The sequence below is a fragment of the Lepidochelys olivacea genome (genome assembly GCF_965140295.1).
Source record: "Lepidochelys olivacea isolate rLepOli2 genome assembly, chromosome: 3".
In the NCBI taxonomy this organism is placed as follows: Eukaryota; Metazoa; Chordata; order Testudines; family Cheloniidae; genus Lepidochelys; species Lepidochelys olivacea.
Window position 1 is genome coordinate 148,466,598 of NC_140413.1, and position 19,944 is coordinate 148,486,541.

Sequence of the window (19,944 nt, forward strand, 5' to 3'; positions counted from 1 at the left end):
AAACTGCCTGGCTCTGGAAGCCATCTGTACATTTGTGAAGTGAAAGTGCTCAGTTGTAGCTGAAAGTTCATAATTCATTTAACAGCACCAAGCTCACACTATGACAAATACATTACTAGGCTTGCAAAAAAGGGCTTGTGCAAGCTCCCATCTACTCTAATAAGCATTTTCCTCCATCAAGCTATTTGTACATAGACCATAGGTTAAATGAGAACAGAATGGACATTGACCTAGATTCCTATATATTTTTATTGGTGCTTCTGAAGTGACCTTCACTTGTATATCAATAGCAACACCTAGTGGCCAGAGAATAATTTGAATTTCTTCTGGCTCTGTCTTCTGATTAGTATAGTGAGTGACTATTAATACTATTTGTCCAGCTATATTCTATTATGCTGTGAATTGCTGCATTCAGGTGCTATAACTTATGATCAACAATAGATAATGATGTAAAATAAAATGAGCACATTTATTCATAGGTTAATCTAGTGTGAGCTCCCATATAAACACAGGTTATAGAATTTCAGCCAGTTACCCCTGTATTAAGTCCAGACTTGTGTCTGACTAAAGCATGTCTTCCAGAAAGGCATCCTACCAGTCTTGGTTTGAAAACATCAAGAGATGCAGAATTCATCCCATCCCATGCTTAAAATAGCTGGCCAGGAACCTCTATAAATTTCCTGCTAGTGCACGATTCTTTTAGACCTTACCATGATTTAAAGAAAACCAAACAAACTGGAGAACATACAGATACTTTTATTGCTCACCTTTTATACAACAGCACACCTTCAGCCATTTTCTTTCACAGCTTGACAATGTTTATGTACACAAAATCCCAGCAAGAAGCATTATGTGGCTTTCAGTAAAGGAAAAAAATGTCAAGACATCAAACTCAGCCAGGCTTCATTTTCTGCAGCAATAGTAAAAGGGCTTCCTCCAGGCAGGAATTAGTCTTTCCAGGCCGTAGTGCATTTCTTCAAAAAAAAAAAAAGAAAAAAAAAAGAAAAGAAAAGAAAAAAAGAAAAAAAAAAGACAACCCCCAAAACAAATTGCCCTGAATTTGCTGAGCCAGTGGTATTAACTCGTGCATAAAACAAATTTCAGTTTGCTGTTCCTTCTAGCTGATTTCAAGTAAAAATTAGGTTTGTAAGAGGAGCAACTTGTTTTGGATGGATGCAGGTCAGTTTGAATTGCTATACTTTACTACAGCCCTACATACACTATCGGTTCACAACTTAGCTTGGTTTTAAAATGATCTTCACAGATTCTGGCCGCAGGCGAGATCTCCAGAGTTGAGCAGGAGATACAATTTTCAATTAGTGGAAGATAAGGCTACTGAATGTGGTATCTGCAGTAGAGCTCAGATAATAGATACAAGAGACCTGAGAGCTAGAAAGCAGTTTGAAAGTAGGTATGAGAGCATGAGCGAGAAACCTTTTCTTGATTAAGATGACAGGGCAGCAAATCAAAAGCAATACTCAAAACTGTGTTTGGAGCATATACACCTAAAGAATAGTGAAAAAGAGAAATGCAGAACATATAAACGATAATTTAATTAGTTTTCAATGTTGTGTGTGTGTATTACAAGTTCCTATACCCCCAGAATGGAAGTCAATCACAGCAGGGTAATAATTTCAGAACAAAATGATTTGATCAAAGGGATTCCATCTAAAAAGCTAAGCTGTTGGTTTAAGGTTTGGTTAATCCCAGTGAAGAGTGGCAATTTATTTATTTCAGTCAAACAACAAAAAGAAAATCAGAGTTGTATGGGAACCTACAGCTTGCTTGAAGCAAGACCTCTCACCCAGACAGGGCCTTGCCACCACATATGGTCTTTTACTAATTCAAGAAGCAATAGATCAGGCCTCTGACACTAGGTTTCTATTACTTGAGCTCTGCTGAAGTGTAAGATTTAGCAGCCTCAGCTAGTAAAGTGTCTTCCTTGTCCAAATCCAGACTGATTATACTGATAGCCTCCATGCTGGAAGTGCTGCTCAAACTGCCCTCCTTGATTAAAGTTCTGTCCACCTCTGCCTCCCCAGCCTCCTCCTGGGCCTCCACGGCCACCGCGGCCTCCACGGCCACCTCTCCCGCCTCCACGCCCACCACCTCGATCACCATGGTGCCCACCATCTTGGTATCTGTTGTCTTGCTGGTAACCACCGCTGCTGCCGCCACCACCCTGGTATCCACTTCCTGTGTATGAAGACGATTGATAGCCTCCATAGCCGCCTCCTTGGTAGCCACCACCGCCACCATGGTAACCACCTGTTTGAAAACCTGCATCTCTGTAGTTGCTATCTCTGTAGTTGCTGTCCTGATAGCCTCCTCCTCCGCCATCTGTCCAGCCTCCTTGGTGCTTGTTTCCTCTTCCTCCCGCTCTGTTTCCATGGTCATAACCACCCCGTCCTCCTCCTCGACCGCCTCGTTCATGACCCCCTTGTTCATGACCTCCTCGTCCTCCATATGAAGAATCATAACCTCCTCGCCCTCCTCTGTCATGACCCCCTTGTTCATAACCACCTCTTCCTCCATATGATGATTCATAGCCACCTCTTCCTCCTCTGCCTCCACTTTGCTGTGGAGGACCATCTTGTCTTTTCTGCCATGGTGGCATCTCAGGAGGTGGAGGCTCAATTTCATTTGGTCTGCCCCCTCTATCAGGTACTCTGCCCATTAATACCTGTAAAGGTAAGAAAAAGATTGTTTAAGGAGTTCTAATATCATGCCATCACCAGTCTGATCCAGTATGGCAAATCTTATGTTCCTAGTGAATAGTATATGCAACCTTGTGTTCCTATTACTATCATTCTTGTCGGCCCATTTCTTTCCTTTTGGCTTCTGTACCTCCTTGCTGACGCCTAAATAGGCACAAGATGCAAGTTTTTTGGGGTAGGGACCGTTTTTATGTTTGTACAGAGTTCAGTACAACAAAACCCAATCCTGACTGCAGTCACTGAGTGCTACTGAAATACGGAAACTTTCTTTAATTCTTTGTGGGTGACGTTTCATGTTAACTATTGAAGAACAGATACACTATAGTGTAATGCTAATAAGACTCAAGTTCAGGGTACAAGTCAGTCTGATTAGCCTGAATTCTCAGGGGAATAACGGGATTTGGAGGAGCATGTGTGTAATTCCTTAATTTATGCAATATTCTTTCCACGGCAACACTTGCTCTTACAAAAATATGCACCTTGACTATATAAATGTAATCTAATCAGAACTCATACGAGAATCTAAATAGCAAAACACTGATTTTGCAAACAGATTTATACCCCGTCTAATTAAAATCCATTCAATTAAATGATTGCATTCTTTATTCTAGATGTGATGTTAATGACATCAGAGCAATAGCAGCACCTGATAGTGAAATGATAACACCACAAATATACAAGTAGCTTCCTCACTCCCTGTGTGGGTTGACTATGAAGTGTAACTGTAACATGGATCTTAAGGGAGATATTATGAACCCCTTACTCACACAGAATAGGATAACACACCAGGATGAGTCACACTGAAAGCAAAGGGGGTGCTTGTGGAGTATGATATTATTCACTGCGAGTGTGTCAGAATTTGACCCTAAATATTAGAAGTTACAATTCCTAAAATTACAAACTAATTCAAAGTACACTACGCACTTTGCTTTGGTGCATAAGGATCAGCAGCAAGATGATAAGTTTCTCATCACGTATTTTCCAGTTTACATTGACTTTGATGAAAAATACAGAATGTTATGGTGTTTAACACACTCACTCTCTCATTGGGACAAAAATCTTTTTTAATATTTTAAAATGAAATGACTTAATGTTCACAGCCTAGTACGAAGTTACATTTGCCATCTCACAGCAGTCACTGAAGACATACCTTATTAATGGCGCACACAGTCTTTTCTCGGATAGACCCACTGCTTGTCCTCATAATCTTTGACAAATCTTGCCGAGCTGCCAAGAGGTGAGCAATGGAAATAGTGCACTTGGTAGTTAAAAGGGCACGTTTGGGTTGGTAGACTTTAGCCAGTTTCTCTGTTTGACTCTGTTGGAGGAAAGAAAAACAAATGATTCAATTAGCTAAAGGAATCAGTATGTGACCGTGTCTAACCAAAAGATCCAGATCAATAAATGAACTAGATAAAAATATATTTATGTTATTAAAATACAAGAGGAATATCAAAATGGCTAAGAATCACTATTTGAATTTAAGGATTACTGTAATAAGGACTGCGTGAGCCAAATTATTTTTTCACTCTAGTCACACAAGAATGATCATTCTAACCTGATTGCCAAAATGTTACTTTGCACACATTTGCTTCTTACAGCTGAAAATTGTTGAGAGAGAAAGATATTTTGTTATTCTGCATTTATGTATTTGTCTTGAGTAGGCAGTCAGTATTATCAGTTATCTATGTTAGAAAAAGAATTCCAGCTAATCAATACCTTCACAATGCCAATGAAAGTTACTGATTCGGATTGTATACATCTCCTTTTCCTTTTGCACACGCACAATTCCTAAACAGTCGATGTTTAAAAAAAACATCCCTCAAATCAGTTTTATGCTAGCCATAAACTTCCCTACACAGTAAGTTCTCTGAAGCAGAGATGATGTCCCATTTGTCTGTAAAGCACCTAATTACATAATACCAATGCGTAGAAGGTCATAAAAAGGAAAGGGATCATTTATTTTAGGGATGGTTTGTTGAACCATAAACAGATTTCATTACACTGGGGTAATATGTGGCTATTGTGTTTAACACCTCACAGTTTTAACCGTTATTTAATTAGCTAAAGCTATTTACTGCTTTGCATATGCTAACTTCTTAAATCTGTCACCTGTTATATTAAATAATAGGAACCTATTTAACTCTTCCCAACTGCTGCTATAATCCTATTTCCTGTTCACTGCTAGATATAATTCCCCTCGGTAACAAACTCTGTATATTACAAAGAGGGCGGGAATGAAAGAGCCAGTAAACCAATGTGTTGATGATGGGTCCTTTGAATGGTCAAAAAACCATCTGGGCACCGTCCTCAAGTAATCTACTGAAATTCACAACTGTCCAGTTTCCTTACATCGTACATAAAATAGTGTGTCAGCGTGCCATTTGAAAGGGTGGGTGGTTACTACATATGATACAACCTTTCACATTTCTCCTTGCCTGGTGTGAGTAAATTGTTTGATAGGCTAGTAAAATATTCATGTTTTTATCAATTATGATAGTCCACAGGTAAGTAGATGTGCATGGGCTGGTAAGTTTACATGGACATTTTGCAGAGTTACAATGCCAATTTTCAAGGCTGTAACTTTCTTTTTTTAAAGGTTTAGTTAAAAGAGGAATATTTTACCTCGTTTTTTTCCTAAGAAGCCACTCTTGCTCACATGCTGCTTCCGCTGCCATCAGCGGTTCCTGTTTCCTGTGTTTGAGGGGAGCTACAATTGACCAAGGTAATGAAAGTTAAAAAACTACTTCAAGAAGAGATATTACAGGCAAATAAACGTAAGTCACTCTGAATATGAGCAGTCAGAAGTTCAGTCGGGAGAAAAAAACAGATTAACTTTCCCATTTGCATCCTCCCTAATTGCCTTCTGTCATTAACAGCTTGCTCTCTTGACCTCCTGCCCAAATGTACCTATGGCAAGGTCCCCTGTCCCCCGCCCCAAGTAACATGCTCGATACAACACAAGTTAGCTGCATCTAGCTTTGACTAGCATATCATCAAGACTGAGCCCAAATTGAATAGGATCAGAGATGCAACTGGGGATAAAGGACAGTGAGGGAATAACAAAGGTGTGGAGCAAAGGAATAAAGAGATGTAACTGAATATTTAGTGTAACTGAACAGTGGATTGCCTGGGGCGGACAACACTGGGTGAGGGCAGGTGGATGGGAGAATCTGTTCTCCCAGCTGAACTCCTGATATTTTAACATCTTCAGGGTGACTTAACAAATTTTAGTTTTCCCATCTATAGCTCCCCTTCAAGGCAGGAAACAGGAATGATAAGAGCTGTAGTGGGTAGATCAAAGTGGTTACTCAGGGACAAACAAAACACCGTAAAATATTCTTTTTGAAAACCAAACAACTTTACACTTTTACATTAGCAACTAAAAGGTAAAATGTTTACCATAAAGATAGCAAAACTGAATGACACCCTTACTTTATTACCTGACACTAAGCAAAGACAGAAAGAACAGAATAGCATGGGAAAAAGAACAGAAGTACAGTACGTTTTTCCATTTTTGACCTACAATCCAAACACTTGTGATCTTATATGAAGCCAACCTTGAGGTGAATACACATACAATATACAGAGCAGCCATAATATTTTAGTATTCTTGCACTAATTATTTCTTTAACCTTAAAAATCTCTAATACATAAGACATAATATAAGTCAGCGAAGAAAACAAGGTCATTTGTCATCAAATGTGAAATCTATTTACTGTTTTTATCTGTACAATTAAGCAATTAGTTACCACTACTGCATTCTTTGATTCTTAATGAAATTATAAAAAGAAGTTTTTAAAAGTTCATATTTTAAAATGAATACCGTATCTTTGAAAGTTGCTAGGAAAATAAAATTTTAAATATAACATATTGCCAGTGCTTAAATACTGTGCACATATAGTTTTCCCTACACAGTTTAATTGCAATCTCACACAATTAGTTCAAGCTATTTCCCCAGCCCAGACATTGTCCTTAGTCCTCCCTTGTTGTGTTCATAACAGCTCTTTCAATACATTTCTACTGAAAATACAGTGAAGAACACTGTGCTTTTCCTAAACTAAATCTGAACAGCTGATCAAACCTTGGAGCCCCTGCAAGACACTTCTTTTGAAAAAAAGGCAGGTTTTGCAAAACCATGACACAGCCACAAGTCCCAAGGTGTTTTTAACACAGCCCAAAACTCACTGCTCGCTTTCAGTTTCTGTTGAAACACTAAGTATTAAACAGCTCTTCCAAGTCTGTCAATGAAACCTGACATATCGCCACTGCCTTCCATCACTTGTGTGACACCTATAGCCCCGTCTGTGTGATGGTAGAGGATCCCAAGCCAGAGAGAAGATAAATACAGAACAATTTATTTTTTAAGCTGTTGATTTTTAAGTAACTTATTTAGTCAAAAGACATTGGACGTGAGACTTTACATCATCTGGCTCTGAAACTCACCTACGTTGATGGCCACCTAATTTATGTGGTAGTGCTAACTAATCGCACCATTATGGACATTATTTAGACAATAGTGATAATTTTAGAAGCCAGATTTATAATGCTTGTCATGCTTAAATGCTTGTTATGTTTAAAATAATCGTTCCCAATTTTTGCTATCAATATATTTGGAATTTTGTCATAGGGGAGAGATCAGGTAGTTAGTTTGGAAACCAGAATGATCATATCCAATTAACTTCAGAAGGGGTTGAAATCACATCACACTCCATGCTACAATTCAAGAACAAAATTATATACCAAAATATTACCTGACAGCCAGGATGACAGAGCAAATTGCAGTGCATGGAAACATTCAAGACAGCCTTACATAACAGTAATGTACCTAAGGATCTGGGCTTGCAGATGCAGCTTGATTTTGGGGAAAAGTCAGCACTTCAGCAGACAGCACAGACTTTGGTACTAAGTAAAGAGGTGGTCAGAAGCAGGATTCACTGACATGATTCTTCAGAAACAATGCAAAGAAGAGATTCCAATCTTGGTTTCCTTGGTTCTAATGTAAGATTGCTAATGTGACAGTGAATGAAAAAATCTAACAATCCCCTCTTATCCCTAATATTTATTCTTCTATTTATCCATTTAACTTTATTTTTTGCTCTCTATACATAGTTATATGCACATATATAGTTACTAAATCATATAATAATCATCAGTTTTAAAACAGAATTTTGTAGTCAACTTATTCTGTAGTAAACTTCTTCAGAAATCCATAAACCAAAAATATTACATCAGGGGATGTTTTCCATTAAGTGCAAGGAAAGTCAGTTTTCAAAAGATATTTTATATAAAGCATAAGTGATCTGCATGTTCAGCATGTTTACAGAAAGCAATTTGTACCTTAGCTCTATCTGACCAGCCAAACGACTGCACAGTTACATCCAAACGTTTCACTAAGAGTTTTCTCCGAACTTCATACTCATTGGCTATGGCTTGGTTAATTGCTTCAATTTTTTCCTGAAATGAAGATTCATGAGTGTGACACACACACTAGATTATTTTCTAATTGTAACAATAAATGATAGACAATGGTATAAACAGATTCAGATATTAAACACAGATTTGACTTTAGCACACAATTATCTACCTATTAAACATTCTCCAGTCATGGAATTGGGCCTCAAATGCAAGCCCCAGCTGCTAACACTACTTCCCTGACTGCCATGAAAGCTCTACCTTCTTCATGGCAGCCCAAGTACAGCCTCCTATCGGCACAGTGTTCAATGTTGTTCATACGGTATGAAACGTCTCACTTTTTTTAAGCTGCTGGTTTGCTTCCTCCAGTATTTTCCAGAGCAAACAAGTAAGGAGGAGAAAAATATGAACAAGGTATAAACTCAAAGAAATGCAAGGATTTATACCCTCAAGTGCTAGGGAGTCTGAAGTCCACAGCTCCTCAAAACTAAAGTGTCTTTAAGACAAGAGATGTGGCGCTAAGAATAAAAAGCAGTACTTGGATAATTGTTTGAAATACTGTATAAGGATCTCGATTAGAGGCTATGATGCAGCAGAGACAAGGCAGCCTCATGCAGCAACAAGATGTTCCTTTATGATTCATAATTGGAAAAAAAGACAAGATACCACTGGAAACGCTATGGCTTCTCAGGGTGGCAAGCAATGGTCCCTGCTAGGGCAAAAACGCAGACATTTAGGGCTAAAGGGAATTCTTGTCTATCTTTTGCCAGGAGTCTGTACTCAAGATAACTGATTTTAAAAAACAAAAAACAAACAAAAAAAACCACAAAGTATTTGGTAATGCTACCAGACACGGGAGACAAAAAGTCTCTTACACACTTGGTTCCTTACCCAATGAGCTGGTCCCAATGGTTTCTTCAGTAAAGGTTTTCCAACATGGCCAGGCGGAACCTTTGCTAAGGTTTCTTTTAGCTGTAATAACATATATTGTGAACATGCTACCGTGGCCATAAACACGGCTTTTCAAAAATCAGATTTAGGGAGGGAGGGACTGGGTATTATATAGGAAGCACAGGGGGGCCCTTTGTTTTGATACAGGACTGTCCAAAATACATTGTGCTGTATAAAGAGCCAATCACATTTGTGTCTGAAAATTCTTAACTCTTATTGTTACAAGTAATATAATAATCTTAGATATAAGGGAGAGAAAATACATACAAAGATCAACAGACTCCATTATGACCTCAGAGATAGGAAACATCTGTGATTAAAATGGAAAATCAAACATTTGATGAGGTCTATTTCCCTTTAAACACAGAAACTATCCTATATATAATTACTTCATAGCATTCTCAATTCCAGAATATTTTATATGAAGACTTCATGGAAGGAGGATCTAAAACGGGCCCCTCTTGTAATAAAAAATACGTTCTTCAATATGATCATTTAAATTATATGCTGATCAAATGATTTGTGTGTAGCTACTATTCCATCTTTCCCATCTTAAAACTACTAAGAACGCAGGTATAGAAATGGGATAAAACACTTGGACTGGAGGAAAAGTGGGTCAATGAGTCACAAAGATACTGCTTCTTTCCACTGTTGCAAGTCATGTTTCTGAATTTATGCAAATACTCTCTTCAGCGGCCTACAAAATGTAAGGCCTGGTTTCCCAGAGGTGCTGGATACCTGCAGCTCCCACTGAAATCAATGGGAACTGTAGATGAACAGTGCCTCTGCAAGTCATGCCCCAGATAAAGCCACAGTCATAAAAAGAAGCGATGCTTTGCCCAAACTCTTTGCTTATGGTTTCCTACCAGATGGTAATTTGTACATTTCATGAAGCACAACCCATTTGAAGAAAGTTGTTTTCACCTTTTCAATATACTGGTAAATGCATGCCTGGTCCTCTCTTAAAATTTAGAAAACTTTTCCTACCTATCTCTGTCCCTGCCAGAACATGTCCTTTACAACCACCAGAATTGCACGCAAACGTCTTTCTGATTTGCAAAATGTTGTTGTTCCAAAGAAGTTTCTGGAAAACTGGATATCAACTGAAAGGTTTCCAAGTTTATAATTCTAGGTACCTGTCTATTTCATAATCATTCTTTATGACTGTAAGTGCTACTTATTACTACACTCATCGCCAATTCCTATCTGTTTTGCTTACTAGTTCAAAAAACCCAATACATACAGAACAGCAGAACTAATGGTTGATTTAAATAAGCTGCATATTTGCCATATGCATGAACAAGATTACCGTTGGAAATCAAAGTTTACTGTAGCTGGCAGAAACTTTGGAATGCACAAAAGAAGAAAATACAGCTATCGTCACTGTATATTCAAATCTAAACTTTTCACTACTTATGATATTGTAGTTTTTGCCTTTCATTCAGATTGTGTCAATGAAAGTCGACCATTACGTTTCAATTTTGTTTATAGTCAGTGTCTAATCAGCTTCACATTTTGGTTTCTAACTACTACCAAGATATTCCAAAGTTTGGATTGCAAACACTGCAAATTCCCTGAAAAATAAGTTTCTGCTTAACGTTTTTTAAAAATTCACTGAAACATCTCATTAGCCTTTTAGTCTGTTTTCACTACAAGATGACTTTGGGGCCTAAACTGACTTAACAGTATCCCTTTAAGCTTAATAGACTTAGCATTGCCTGTTATTGTGAACCAAGCAAAAAAGTGATAGGGAAGTTAATTATGAAATTTTGAAAAAGTATGAACTCTAGTATGTCATTTTTACATTGTATGATCAGAATCTTTTGATATAAATACAAAGAATTATCTATAGAGCACCTTTCATCAGAAAAACTTTGCCATGTTAATGAGTTCATCCATGTGAGATAAAGCATTTTCTCCATTTTACAGATGGGAAAATGGAGGCACAGAGATCTTAAACTGACTTTTCTGAAGTCTCAAATCCATGACAAAGCAAGGAACAAACCTGTGATCTCCTGAGTCCACATTATCTTTCCCCTCCTAAATGAGGGCAATTTGGAAAGCCAAATTCTCTTTAAAGACTTCCAAATGAGTCATTTCTAGCAACTTTGACTCAGCTGAAGTAGAAATTCCTAAAAGATTAACAAAAGGTTTCTAAAAGGGGGTTTGGGGACCTTAGTAATTATGTAAACTTTAAGGGACAGATAATATAAGAAAGTTAAAGGTTTTTTTTAAACAAAAATGTATTTTTATAACAAAGAAAAAATATTTTCCTTTTTTTCTGCAGTTTAATTTGTGCATTCGACCACACATTCAGTTTCACTGTTTCCCCCAGATAGTAAGAACATTCATTATTTAAAAAAAAAAAAGAAAATAGAAAATGTAATCAAAGTCACACAAAATGACATGGGGACTCTAGGGTAGGTGTTCACTTGATATAAATTTTAACTGACTAGATTTCAAGATGACAGATCCCTTTAAAAAGTTGTTTAAATATCTAAGTAGTAATTAGAAACAAGTTTCTCCTTGACTTACCTGCCAAGACCTAAGTTCAGTGGTTCTGAGAATCCTCAGCAGCAGGTAATGACTCAGAGACCTACAGCTGCATAAGGAATATGGAACCCTTCATGGTAATGAGATAGCCACAGCCTTTGAGCAAGATACACAGAACCCTGACCTCAGGTCTTAACAACGAAGAAGCCCTTAAGTTCACTTTTAATATCTGCAATTTCTTTGTGATTCATAGCACATTCTGTAAACCACATTAATCCCCAATGGTAGAAAAGTTTCAAAAGAGGCAATGGAGCTCATTTAAATGAAAGCAATAATACTCTAATATTGTACTTTTGTTCCTTTGGATCTTACTTTTTTTTCGATTCCACTGAAGAACTGGAACATAGTTATGTTGGCTGGAGGCTTGGACATGCCTAATGCAATACAAATGCCTTTTAGCTCCTGAAAGACCTCGCTACCACCTCCTTCTTGTGCTTTTTTTGGAGGGGTGTTCACACATAGCATTCTGGCAGCTTCCAGTTCTGAGATGAGGTATGCTGGGGTAAGAAAATTAGATTTCAGAGTAAGATACATCTAATTTTAAAATTACTGAGAATTAAAGTACTTACAAATGATAAAGGCACAAACAGAGCATTTTAGAAAGATTTCAGAATGTAATTTTTCAATCCAAAGAAAGCTCATATTTGTAACAATCACTGGGTAGGAGCATGTGGTCCTGAGGGGATCACTGAGAAGGGGAAACTCTAAGGTTGAGGCACCTGTGGCAACTGGCAGTCCTGCCGAGAAGCCCCACTCCAGTAGATTTTATTATACTGCCTAACAGAGCATGGCTCTTCCCCTGCAAGGCCTTTCCAGAGTGAGTAATATTGATCGGGAACATGGGGAAAAAAGCAAGAAGGGGCTAGCCCATGGATTTACAGCCAGGTTGATAGGACTCCTTAAGGTCTTGGGTCAAAAAGTGGGACGGCTAGAGGTATAAATGAAAGACTCACAGGGGAACCAGGATTGGAGATCATCCAAGGAACTGGGGAGCTAGGCTGGCTGGAAAACAGTTAAAACAATCGCAGCTATTCTTGGGGGCAATGGAGACACTATGTAAAGAAAGCAGGAACTGATGCTGAAGCGGACTATAGAGAACTCTGCAAAGCTTTTCACATGAAGACAGCAGGAAGATGGCAAATCAGGGATTTACCACCTCACCCCATCCTCCCAAAAAAACTCACAAATGAACAAAATCTTGTGAAGTGTCTGCTTATGTACAAGAATTCAGCATTATGTTTAATGTCAGATTTGATTATGTAACCTTAGCTTGTGATTCCCATAATTTTTAAAGTTTGAATTAAAATGTGATGTATTTAATGGTACATTTTCTCTTTAATTTCACCTAGAAATCTCAACAGTAATTTAGAGTTCTTCTGTTCCAAAATACAATGGGAATTCTATGTCAACAAGAATGTCACTTTACTATGCTGCTTTCAAACACCAAACAGCAAAAAGAGATACAGGAGCTATTTATGGAGGAGGCTGACACAGAAAAACTGAGGCTCCTTCTCTCCCCAAAAGTCAGGCTTTCAGGTCGGTTTTAGGGGTGTGGAAGAGGGAAAGTTCTTAACCATCCACCACCTATTCACCACATCCCAAGAGTCAGGTAGAAGGCCATGATAGAAGATTCAAACTAATGACAGATCTAGCAGTCAGAGTGAGATACAAAAAGTGAACCCTCTGAGCAAAGTCCAAGGTCTTTACCCTGACTGGAATCTCAACATGCTTCCCTCTTCCCAGTACCTTTGTAGAGAGGAATGCAATAGGCTTTTCACCAGGTCATTGCCTCTGGTCTTCACAGGTGCTCTCCCACCCTCAAATCTTTTCTACTGGATACTGACTGGTAAATTTTTTGAAAACGTGGCAGTGTAATGTGACTCCTTCAATTCTTTTGTTTGGATTTTGGCCTACTTAAGAATTACTGAAAAATTATTCACTCCTTATGGGAAACAAACAACACAATACCACCACTATTCTGTTTCAGAATCATAAAAAGGAACAGGAGCGGAAATCTTTGCATTAGCAGGCCTCTACGAAAATGTTCCCTTTAACTTACTGAGCAGCAGGAGGCAGTTCTTCTGATTGAGAAGGCGTTTTGTCACATCTCCTGATGTTAGTGATGCATATGGACAGTTCATTTCCCCCAGAAGCCCACTCACTTCAAGTTGGAACTCTTCTGCCTCATTTGGACCTTTAAAAAAAGCAACTTGTTTAATCAGTTCAAATATTTAGTTTCCTGATTTTGTGATCATAAATTAATTAAGAACTACAGAACTTTGGAGACCAGGGTGATTTGGTAAAAAAAAAAAAATTGTGGCTACAGCAGAAAGTTATTCATGCTAACGGAGTATCAAAATGAAAATATTGCTGTGGGTGAAAGCCACGAAGTCCTCTGGGTTTTCAAAGCTTGGGACTCAGCATGACTGATTTGAGGACAAGTAGTTCCTCAGTGATTGCAGACTTATGCTTCCATTTGCTCTCTCCCCCAGTCTAGGAACTCTTCACTTAGTAGCCATATAAAGTACAGAAGTTGGAACTAATGATATCACAGATACCAATCTGGAATCCGTGTGGAATCTTAGTGTCACTTAAATATCAGAGCGATAGGCATCTTAGATTTAGACAATTTTGACTGAAGTACTCTTAGTAAATAATTAGGAACTGCTGGGTAAGAAAGGTCAAGAGTATCACAAACCTACCCCTTTTAAGTTTACATTTATGACCCTCACCTACTTGCTTTTTCTTAGTAGGAGGGAAAGTCAAGTAGCTTAGGTGCAACATTTAGATTGACAAAAGATGTGTTTTCTTGTCCTAGAGCCCAAGAACTAGAGTGAAACTAAGACAGCTTTTCATCATCCAAGCTGAGTGAAGTACAAAATGTGAATAGAAAAAAAAAGTTTAAAATTAGGGCATTTAAAAAAGAGACATCAACTCGAAAATATTATAAGACCAAATCAGACAAAATTAGGATACCACTTACTAGCACTATAAATATATAAACCCTTGATATATATCTATTGCCCAAGTTCCTGAGAATTTAGGAACAGGCACAAAGATCCAGTTTAGTTCTATTTTGATTCAGCCCCTGAAGTGGGAACCTTATAACATGCAAGATCTTTTACTGCCTCTACTAGTAATGTATTCTCACTAAAATGAATAAAATATAGGGAGAAAAGGATTATTGGAAAGAACACACTAAAGAGAGGAAGAAGAGATGGAAAATATTGCAAAAAGGAACAGCGGGAAAAAGAATGGAAAGAGACAGGACGCTGAGAAACAAAAAGATATATAGGGACATTGAGTAGATTACAAGTTAAAATTCTCTTTTTACATTAAGAGTCCATTTGCCAATCTGTGTGGTTTTATATTTACACACACACACACACACACACACAAAAAGTCTCTTGTGTTGAAGTGTTAAATGCTTTCATTAACCAAAGGGGAAACCAATTGTACCAGGGAAAATTAATGCACAAAGTAAACAAATGGAAAAATACAGAAAAGTCTATAACTGAAAAATTAAAGAAAAATATTAGGATTAGGTATTGTAACAAAAATAGGTTAAAAAGTGTATACAATTCCACAAATATTCAGAATTCTGTTGAATACCTGTTTAAGATAAAATATGGATTCTGATACATAAAGTATAAGTCTGAAGAATGCCAGAATTAGAGCTCATTAAAAACTCAATAAAATTGTTTAAACATTTTCTTGAAAGTTTTATTTAGTTTTTCCCCATTAAAGTTAAAAAAATTATGAAAAATTTTAGATTTCCAAGTCCTCCCCCACAAAGCATTTCATAATTCACTGTTTGTCTTCCCTTTAAGATAATCAAGAGTAAATAGGCAATTGAGGCAAATCTCTAGTTATTAGAGCATCCCCTCTGGAATTTTAAATATAATTTAATACATCAGATCCCCAAAAAGTTGTAAAAAAGTTATTTTGAAATTTTGATAAATAAAACTTTTTCCTCCAAAAATAAGAAGGTATTCGAGAACTGAACACACTCCTCTCTGTGAAAATCAGTTAAAGGAAAAAATAACTTCAGTAGAAAGTTCATCCCAACAATGAATTCAGCTTCTGTTGGATGCACACTGGGTCAGCTTGAAAAATGAGGTGGAAATCATCCAAAAACTGATAGGATGCGCACAGTACTCAGTGGTACAATTGATTTAACAACTGTCAGACCAAATCTATAGAACACACATCTATAAAAGGGTATTAACTGCACAATTTTGTTCTCAGGGCTGTGGTTACTTACTGTTAGTAGCTTGCACATTTTCTTCTAATTTACAGTATAGCTTTAACTCAGATACCAGCCAAGCAGAGAGTTTGGTAAATTCAGGGGAACTGGCTCCACCAGAGACTGCTTGAGTCAGCGCTTCATCTTCTAACAATGGACCTTTGTAACTGGCAAGTAAAATTAAAAGCACAACTTATTAAGCATCTATATTATGACTGAATTCCGCTATAGATTTTTTTTTTTTTTTTTAACATCTATGTGCACATGTAAGGAATATCACCATTATATCTTAAGTGTTGAAGATACAGGGAAATGTCATAAAAATTCATGAATTTAACTATGGGGAAACAGGACATTAAAAATGTTTGAGTAAAACAAATGTGACAGGAGTCAAAATGTTTTCATCCGGAGCAATGCTACCGAAATATGGAGTGCAACTTCTATCATAGATATTAGTTTATTGATCTATTCTTTCTGCAATTCTAAAGTACCTCTCTGGAATTATTGCTTCATAATATGTTGAGTAACTAGTGCCTGACTGTTCTATTGCCTTTTTTTTTTTTTTTTAATTGCCCAAATGTCATTTGTTTTCATATTTTTACTGGGTTGCCAGACAATGCAAATTAGAAACACTGGATAAAGATGTTATATAAGTAGTGAAGGAGGAATAATTTTCTGTTGAATAAAAACTTTAATATGGACATTAAAGAGGTGAAAAGTTGTCTCTGTATGGAGACCTATGGGACAAATTCAGGCCTGGCATAAGTAGGCACGATTTTATAATGAGAGTTGTACGCACTATGTCAAAGCTGAATCTTATTCAACTCTAAATATAACACATTTTAGTTATTTACTGGTTTTAGAAGATCGGAGGTTTTTGGTTTTTTTGTCCAGAAAACCTAACAATTTCCCCCAGCACGGTAATGGCACAAATTACAGCTTGTACTCTAGTAAATATAAAAGGTGCTAGATTGTTTTGATGTAATATACCCATCTGAAAAGGGATCAAAGAAACCTCAAAAACAATTGAAGTTACCCTGATACCTTGAAGAAGTAAAACTTCAAATGACTGAGTCCACTTTGACAATTGGTGCAGTCAACTCTTGATAGATGTCAAAGATGACAGATGTCTCAACCAGCATACGAGGGCTCTTATCCTGCAAAGATTTGGGTTGTTACTCACAGGGTGTAAAGTTACACACACAAGTAATCTTTGCAGGATTAGAGCCTAAATAGTTTGTCAAGAGAAAGGCCCACTCTCTGATTCTCCTAGCAATTCTCCCTTCCCTAGAAATGCCGTCCCAGCTAACATCTCTCTCATAACCTGGCTCCACTTCTTCAGCTCTTTAGCTAGCAATCCAATCTATGGATTGCTGACTGAAACTTCAATCTGTGCCTCCCCATGTTCCATAACACACATACTTCTGCTCCTCTTCCCTCCAGTAATGTCCCTGCTCTGGTTGATGTATTTTTTCTGCTGCAGCCTCTTGTAATCCACAGTTTGACAGCATTTTTGTTTAGTCCAGATGGATCAACAAAGCCACACTGGGCAAAATTCAGCCCTCCCTTACATTTGTGTAATCTCCTATTGACATTGAAAGTTAAATCAATGTGCACCCTGAATAATGAATTTGGCCCAGAGTGCTATAAAGATGACCTGAAAAAGGAAAAATGGGCTTGTGTCCTTTTATTCTTCTTCATAATGTACAGAGCCTACATATTTGTTTTCCTCCCTTCTCTGAAGGGAAGGTTTTACTCCTGGTTCTCCCGCCCCGGTTAGCATGAAAGCATATGTTGATCAAAGAACTAATGAAGTGAGGACATCACAAGAAACAAGGAAATTAAAGCTGAGTAACTTAAAGCAGAAGGGAATTTTAATCAGAGACTTTTAACATATTAAAGCTGTTTGGTTTATTCGTTTTTAACAACATCTATTTGATTTCAGTGCCTAATGAACACTTTGTAGTAAGGCATCCTTCATTAAACATTCAACTAGAAAGGAAAGATTCTCCATTGGTCAGGGTGCTAGCCTGGGACTTGAAAACCCAATGTTCAATTCCCTGCTCTGCCATAAACTTCCTGTATGACCTTGGATCTCAGTCTCTCTGTGCCTAGTTCCCTCATCTGTAAAATGGGTATAATAGTACTCCCTCACCACACAATGATGCTGCAAGGATAAGTGATGACTCAAAACACTGCGGCTGCTCCTACTAATGTTTCAGTGTCGACACTACCTACGCAGACGGGAGGGGTTCTCCCATCTGTGCAGGCCAGGGGTCCCCAATGCAGTGCCCGCAGGCGCAATGGTTCCCTTTGGGGCAGTTGTGTGCGCCCGCATGACACCGCGCCACTGAAATGCCACTGCTGAGTGCAGCCGCCAGAGAACCGCCCGCCGAAATGCCGCTGAGAAGCACTGCCGTTTCTCGGCGGCACTTTGGTGGCGACACTTCTTTTCGCTGCGGCTTCTCAGCAGCATTTCGGTGGCGGGGTGCCCGGTGCTCACCACAGTCTTCTAGGAATAGGAATGTGCTATTCCCACAGAAAGGTTGGGGCCACTGGTGTAGGCAATCCAGCTGGCCTAGACACGGTAGCTAGATTGATGGAAGAATTTGACATCAGGGGTTAGGTCAGTATAGCTATGTCTCTCACATGCGTAGATTTTTCATTACCTCTGAGAGATGTACCGATTACAATGTAAGTTCCCAGTGTAGACCATCTCTCAGATACTGCACTCACAGAATCCAAATAAGTACCATCAACAGACAAAAAGAAAAGGAAGACTTGTGGCATAAATAAATTTGTTAGTCTCTAAGGTGCCACAAGTACTCCTTTTCTTTTTGCGGATACAGATTAACACGGCTGCTACTCTGAAACCATCAACAGACACAACACAATAGCCCTGGAAACTAAGTCTGAGAACACAACAGACATGCTGTACTTCTGCGAGAGGATTTTTCTGCTGTAAGAAAGATTTCAAAACCTGCAAAGTCGGGTTTCTTCTAGAACAAAGATTTTCCGTTGAAGAAGTTGAATCCCTAAACCCCACCTCTCCCTCTGCCACTAGAGGAGCCCCTCACGTGTGCCTATGGAAGAGGGAACAATAGGCGAGTGTCACATTGGCCACCCGGAGCTAACATGGAAACACGAGCACAAGGAGTTTTCAGCCTCGATCCCCGTCACGGGAATTGCCAAGTCACCCACCAGATACGGGTCCACCTGCCCCCGCCCCGAGCGAAGCGCTGGTTGGGCGAGCCGGGAGGGGGTAGCCGGTCCCACACGTGTATCCCGCGGAAGGCCGGGGAAGGACACCTACCCTAGATCCTCCAGCGCCTCCAGGATGTCGCTCTCCATGAGCTCGAACTCCATCCTTTGCCCGGGCACCCACCGGCCTGTTTCCTTGCGAGGGAGAAAGCTGGCACCTGCACAGCAAAGCGGAGTCAGTCACCAGCGCGCCAGCCCCTGCCCCGGCTACAGCCCCGGGCCCGGGGCGAGGCCACCTCACCCCACCCCGCTCAGCGGCAACCCCGGGCCCCGGGCTCCTCAGCCACGCCCTCCGCTACCGCTCCTGCCCAGGCCGGGGGTCACCCCTGTCAGCTCCCCGCCCCCTCCTCCAGGCCTGCCCCCTCCCTTGCCCCACCGGGCTCCCCCGACGCACTCTGCGCAAGCAGCTACCAAGCCGACTGCCGGGTTGGCATGTCAGAGCGGGAGGGGGGGGGAGGGGAGAGGAGGGGAGCAGGCCCCCGGCCTGACCTCTCACCCGGCACCGGGAGCTGCCCTGCGCGGTGCCTAATTCACATCACCACCTTGTGTTCTTTTAACGTCTCCGCTACTCTCCGTTTCTCTTTCAGTGTGAGGGGTGATTTTTTTTTTAATTTCTGGTTTTTTGTTTTATTAGCAGAAACGGCCCCTTGAAGAAAAATATTTTTGTCAGGCAGCGTCTGGCAGCCTTGAGCGGAAGGACCCCCCTCCTGTGGAACCCACGTTGGAATGTGGAGGGTTCTGGCCGTCCGGAGACGGTGAAGTTAAAGAAACGAGGAGACATGGAGCGGGAAAAGGGACAAA

General features: G+C 39.3%; 1 protein-coding gene across 2 annotated transcripts; it reads right to left on the reverse strand.

Annotated features, from left to right (window-relative positions):
* Positions 1 to 740: 740 nt before the first annotated feature.
* FAM98A (family with sequence similarity 98 member A) lies at positions 741 to 19,595 on the reverse strand. Of its 2 annotated transcripts, none has more exons than XM_084624645.1 (9): positions 19,538 to 19,595; positions 19,196 to 19,301; positions 15,901 to 16,049; positions 13,696 to 13,830; positions 11,949 to 12,133; positions 9,024 to 9,104; positions 8,058 to 8,174; positions 3,868 to 4,035; positions 741 to 2,683 (listed from the first exon to the last, which is right to left on the reverse strand). In XM_084624645.1, the coding sequence occupies exons 2-9, from the start codon at positions 19,246 to 19,248 to the stop codon at positions 1,922 to 1,924; spliced, it is 1,650 nt and encodes a 549-aa protein (XP_084480771.1). In that variant the 5' UTR covers positions 19,249 to 19,301; positions 19,538 to 19,595; the 3' UTR covers positions 741 to 1,921. The 2 variants fall into 2 exon arrangements, with proteins under 2 accessions (XP_084480771.1, XP_084480772.1); XM_084624646.1 differs by lacking the exon at positions 19,538 to 19,595 and adding an exon at positions 16,927 to 17,039.
* Between the last annotated feature and the right edge of the window lie 349 nt (positions 19,596 to 19,944).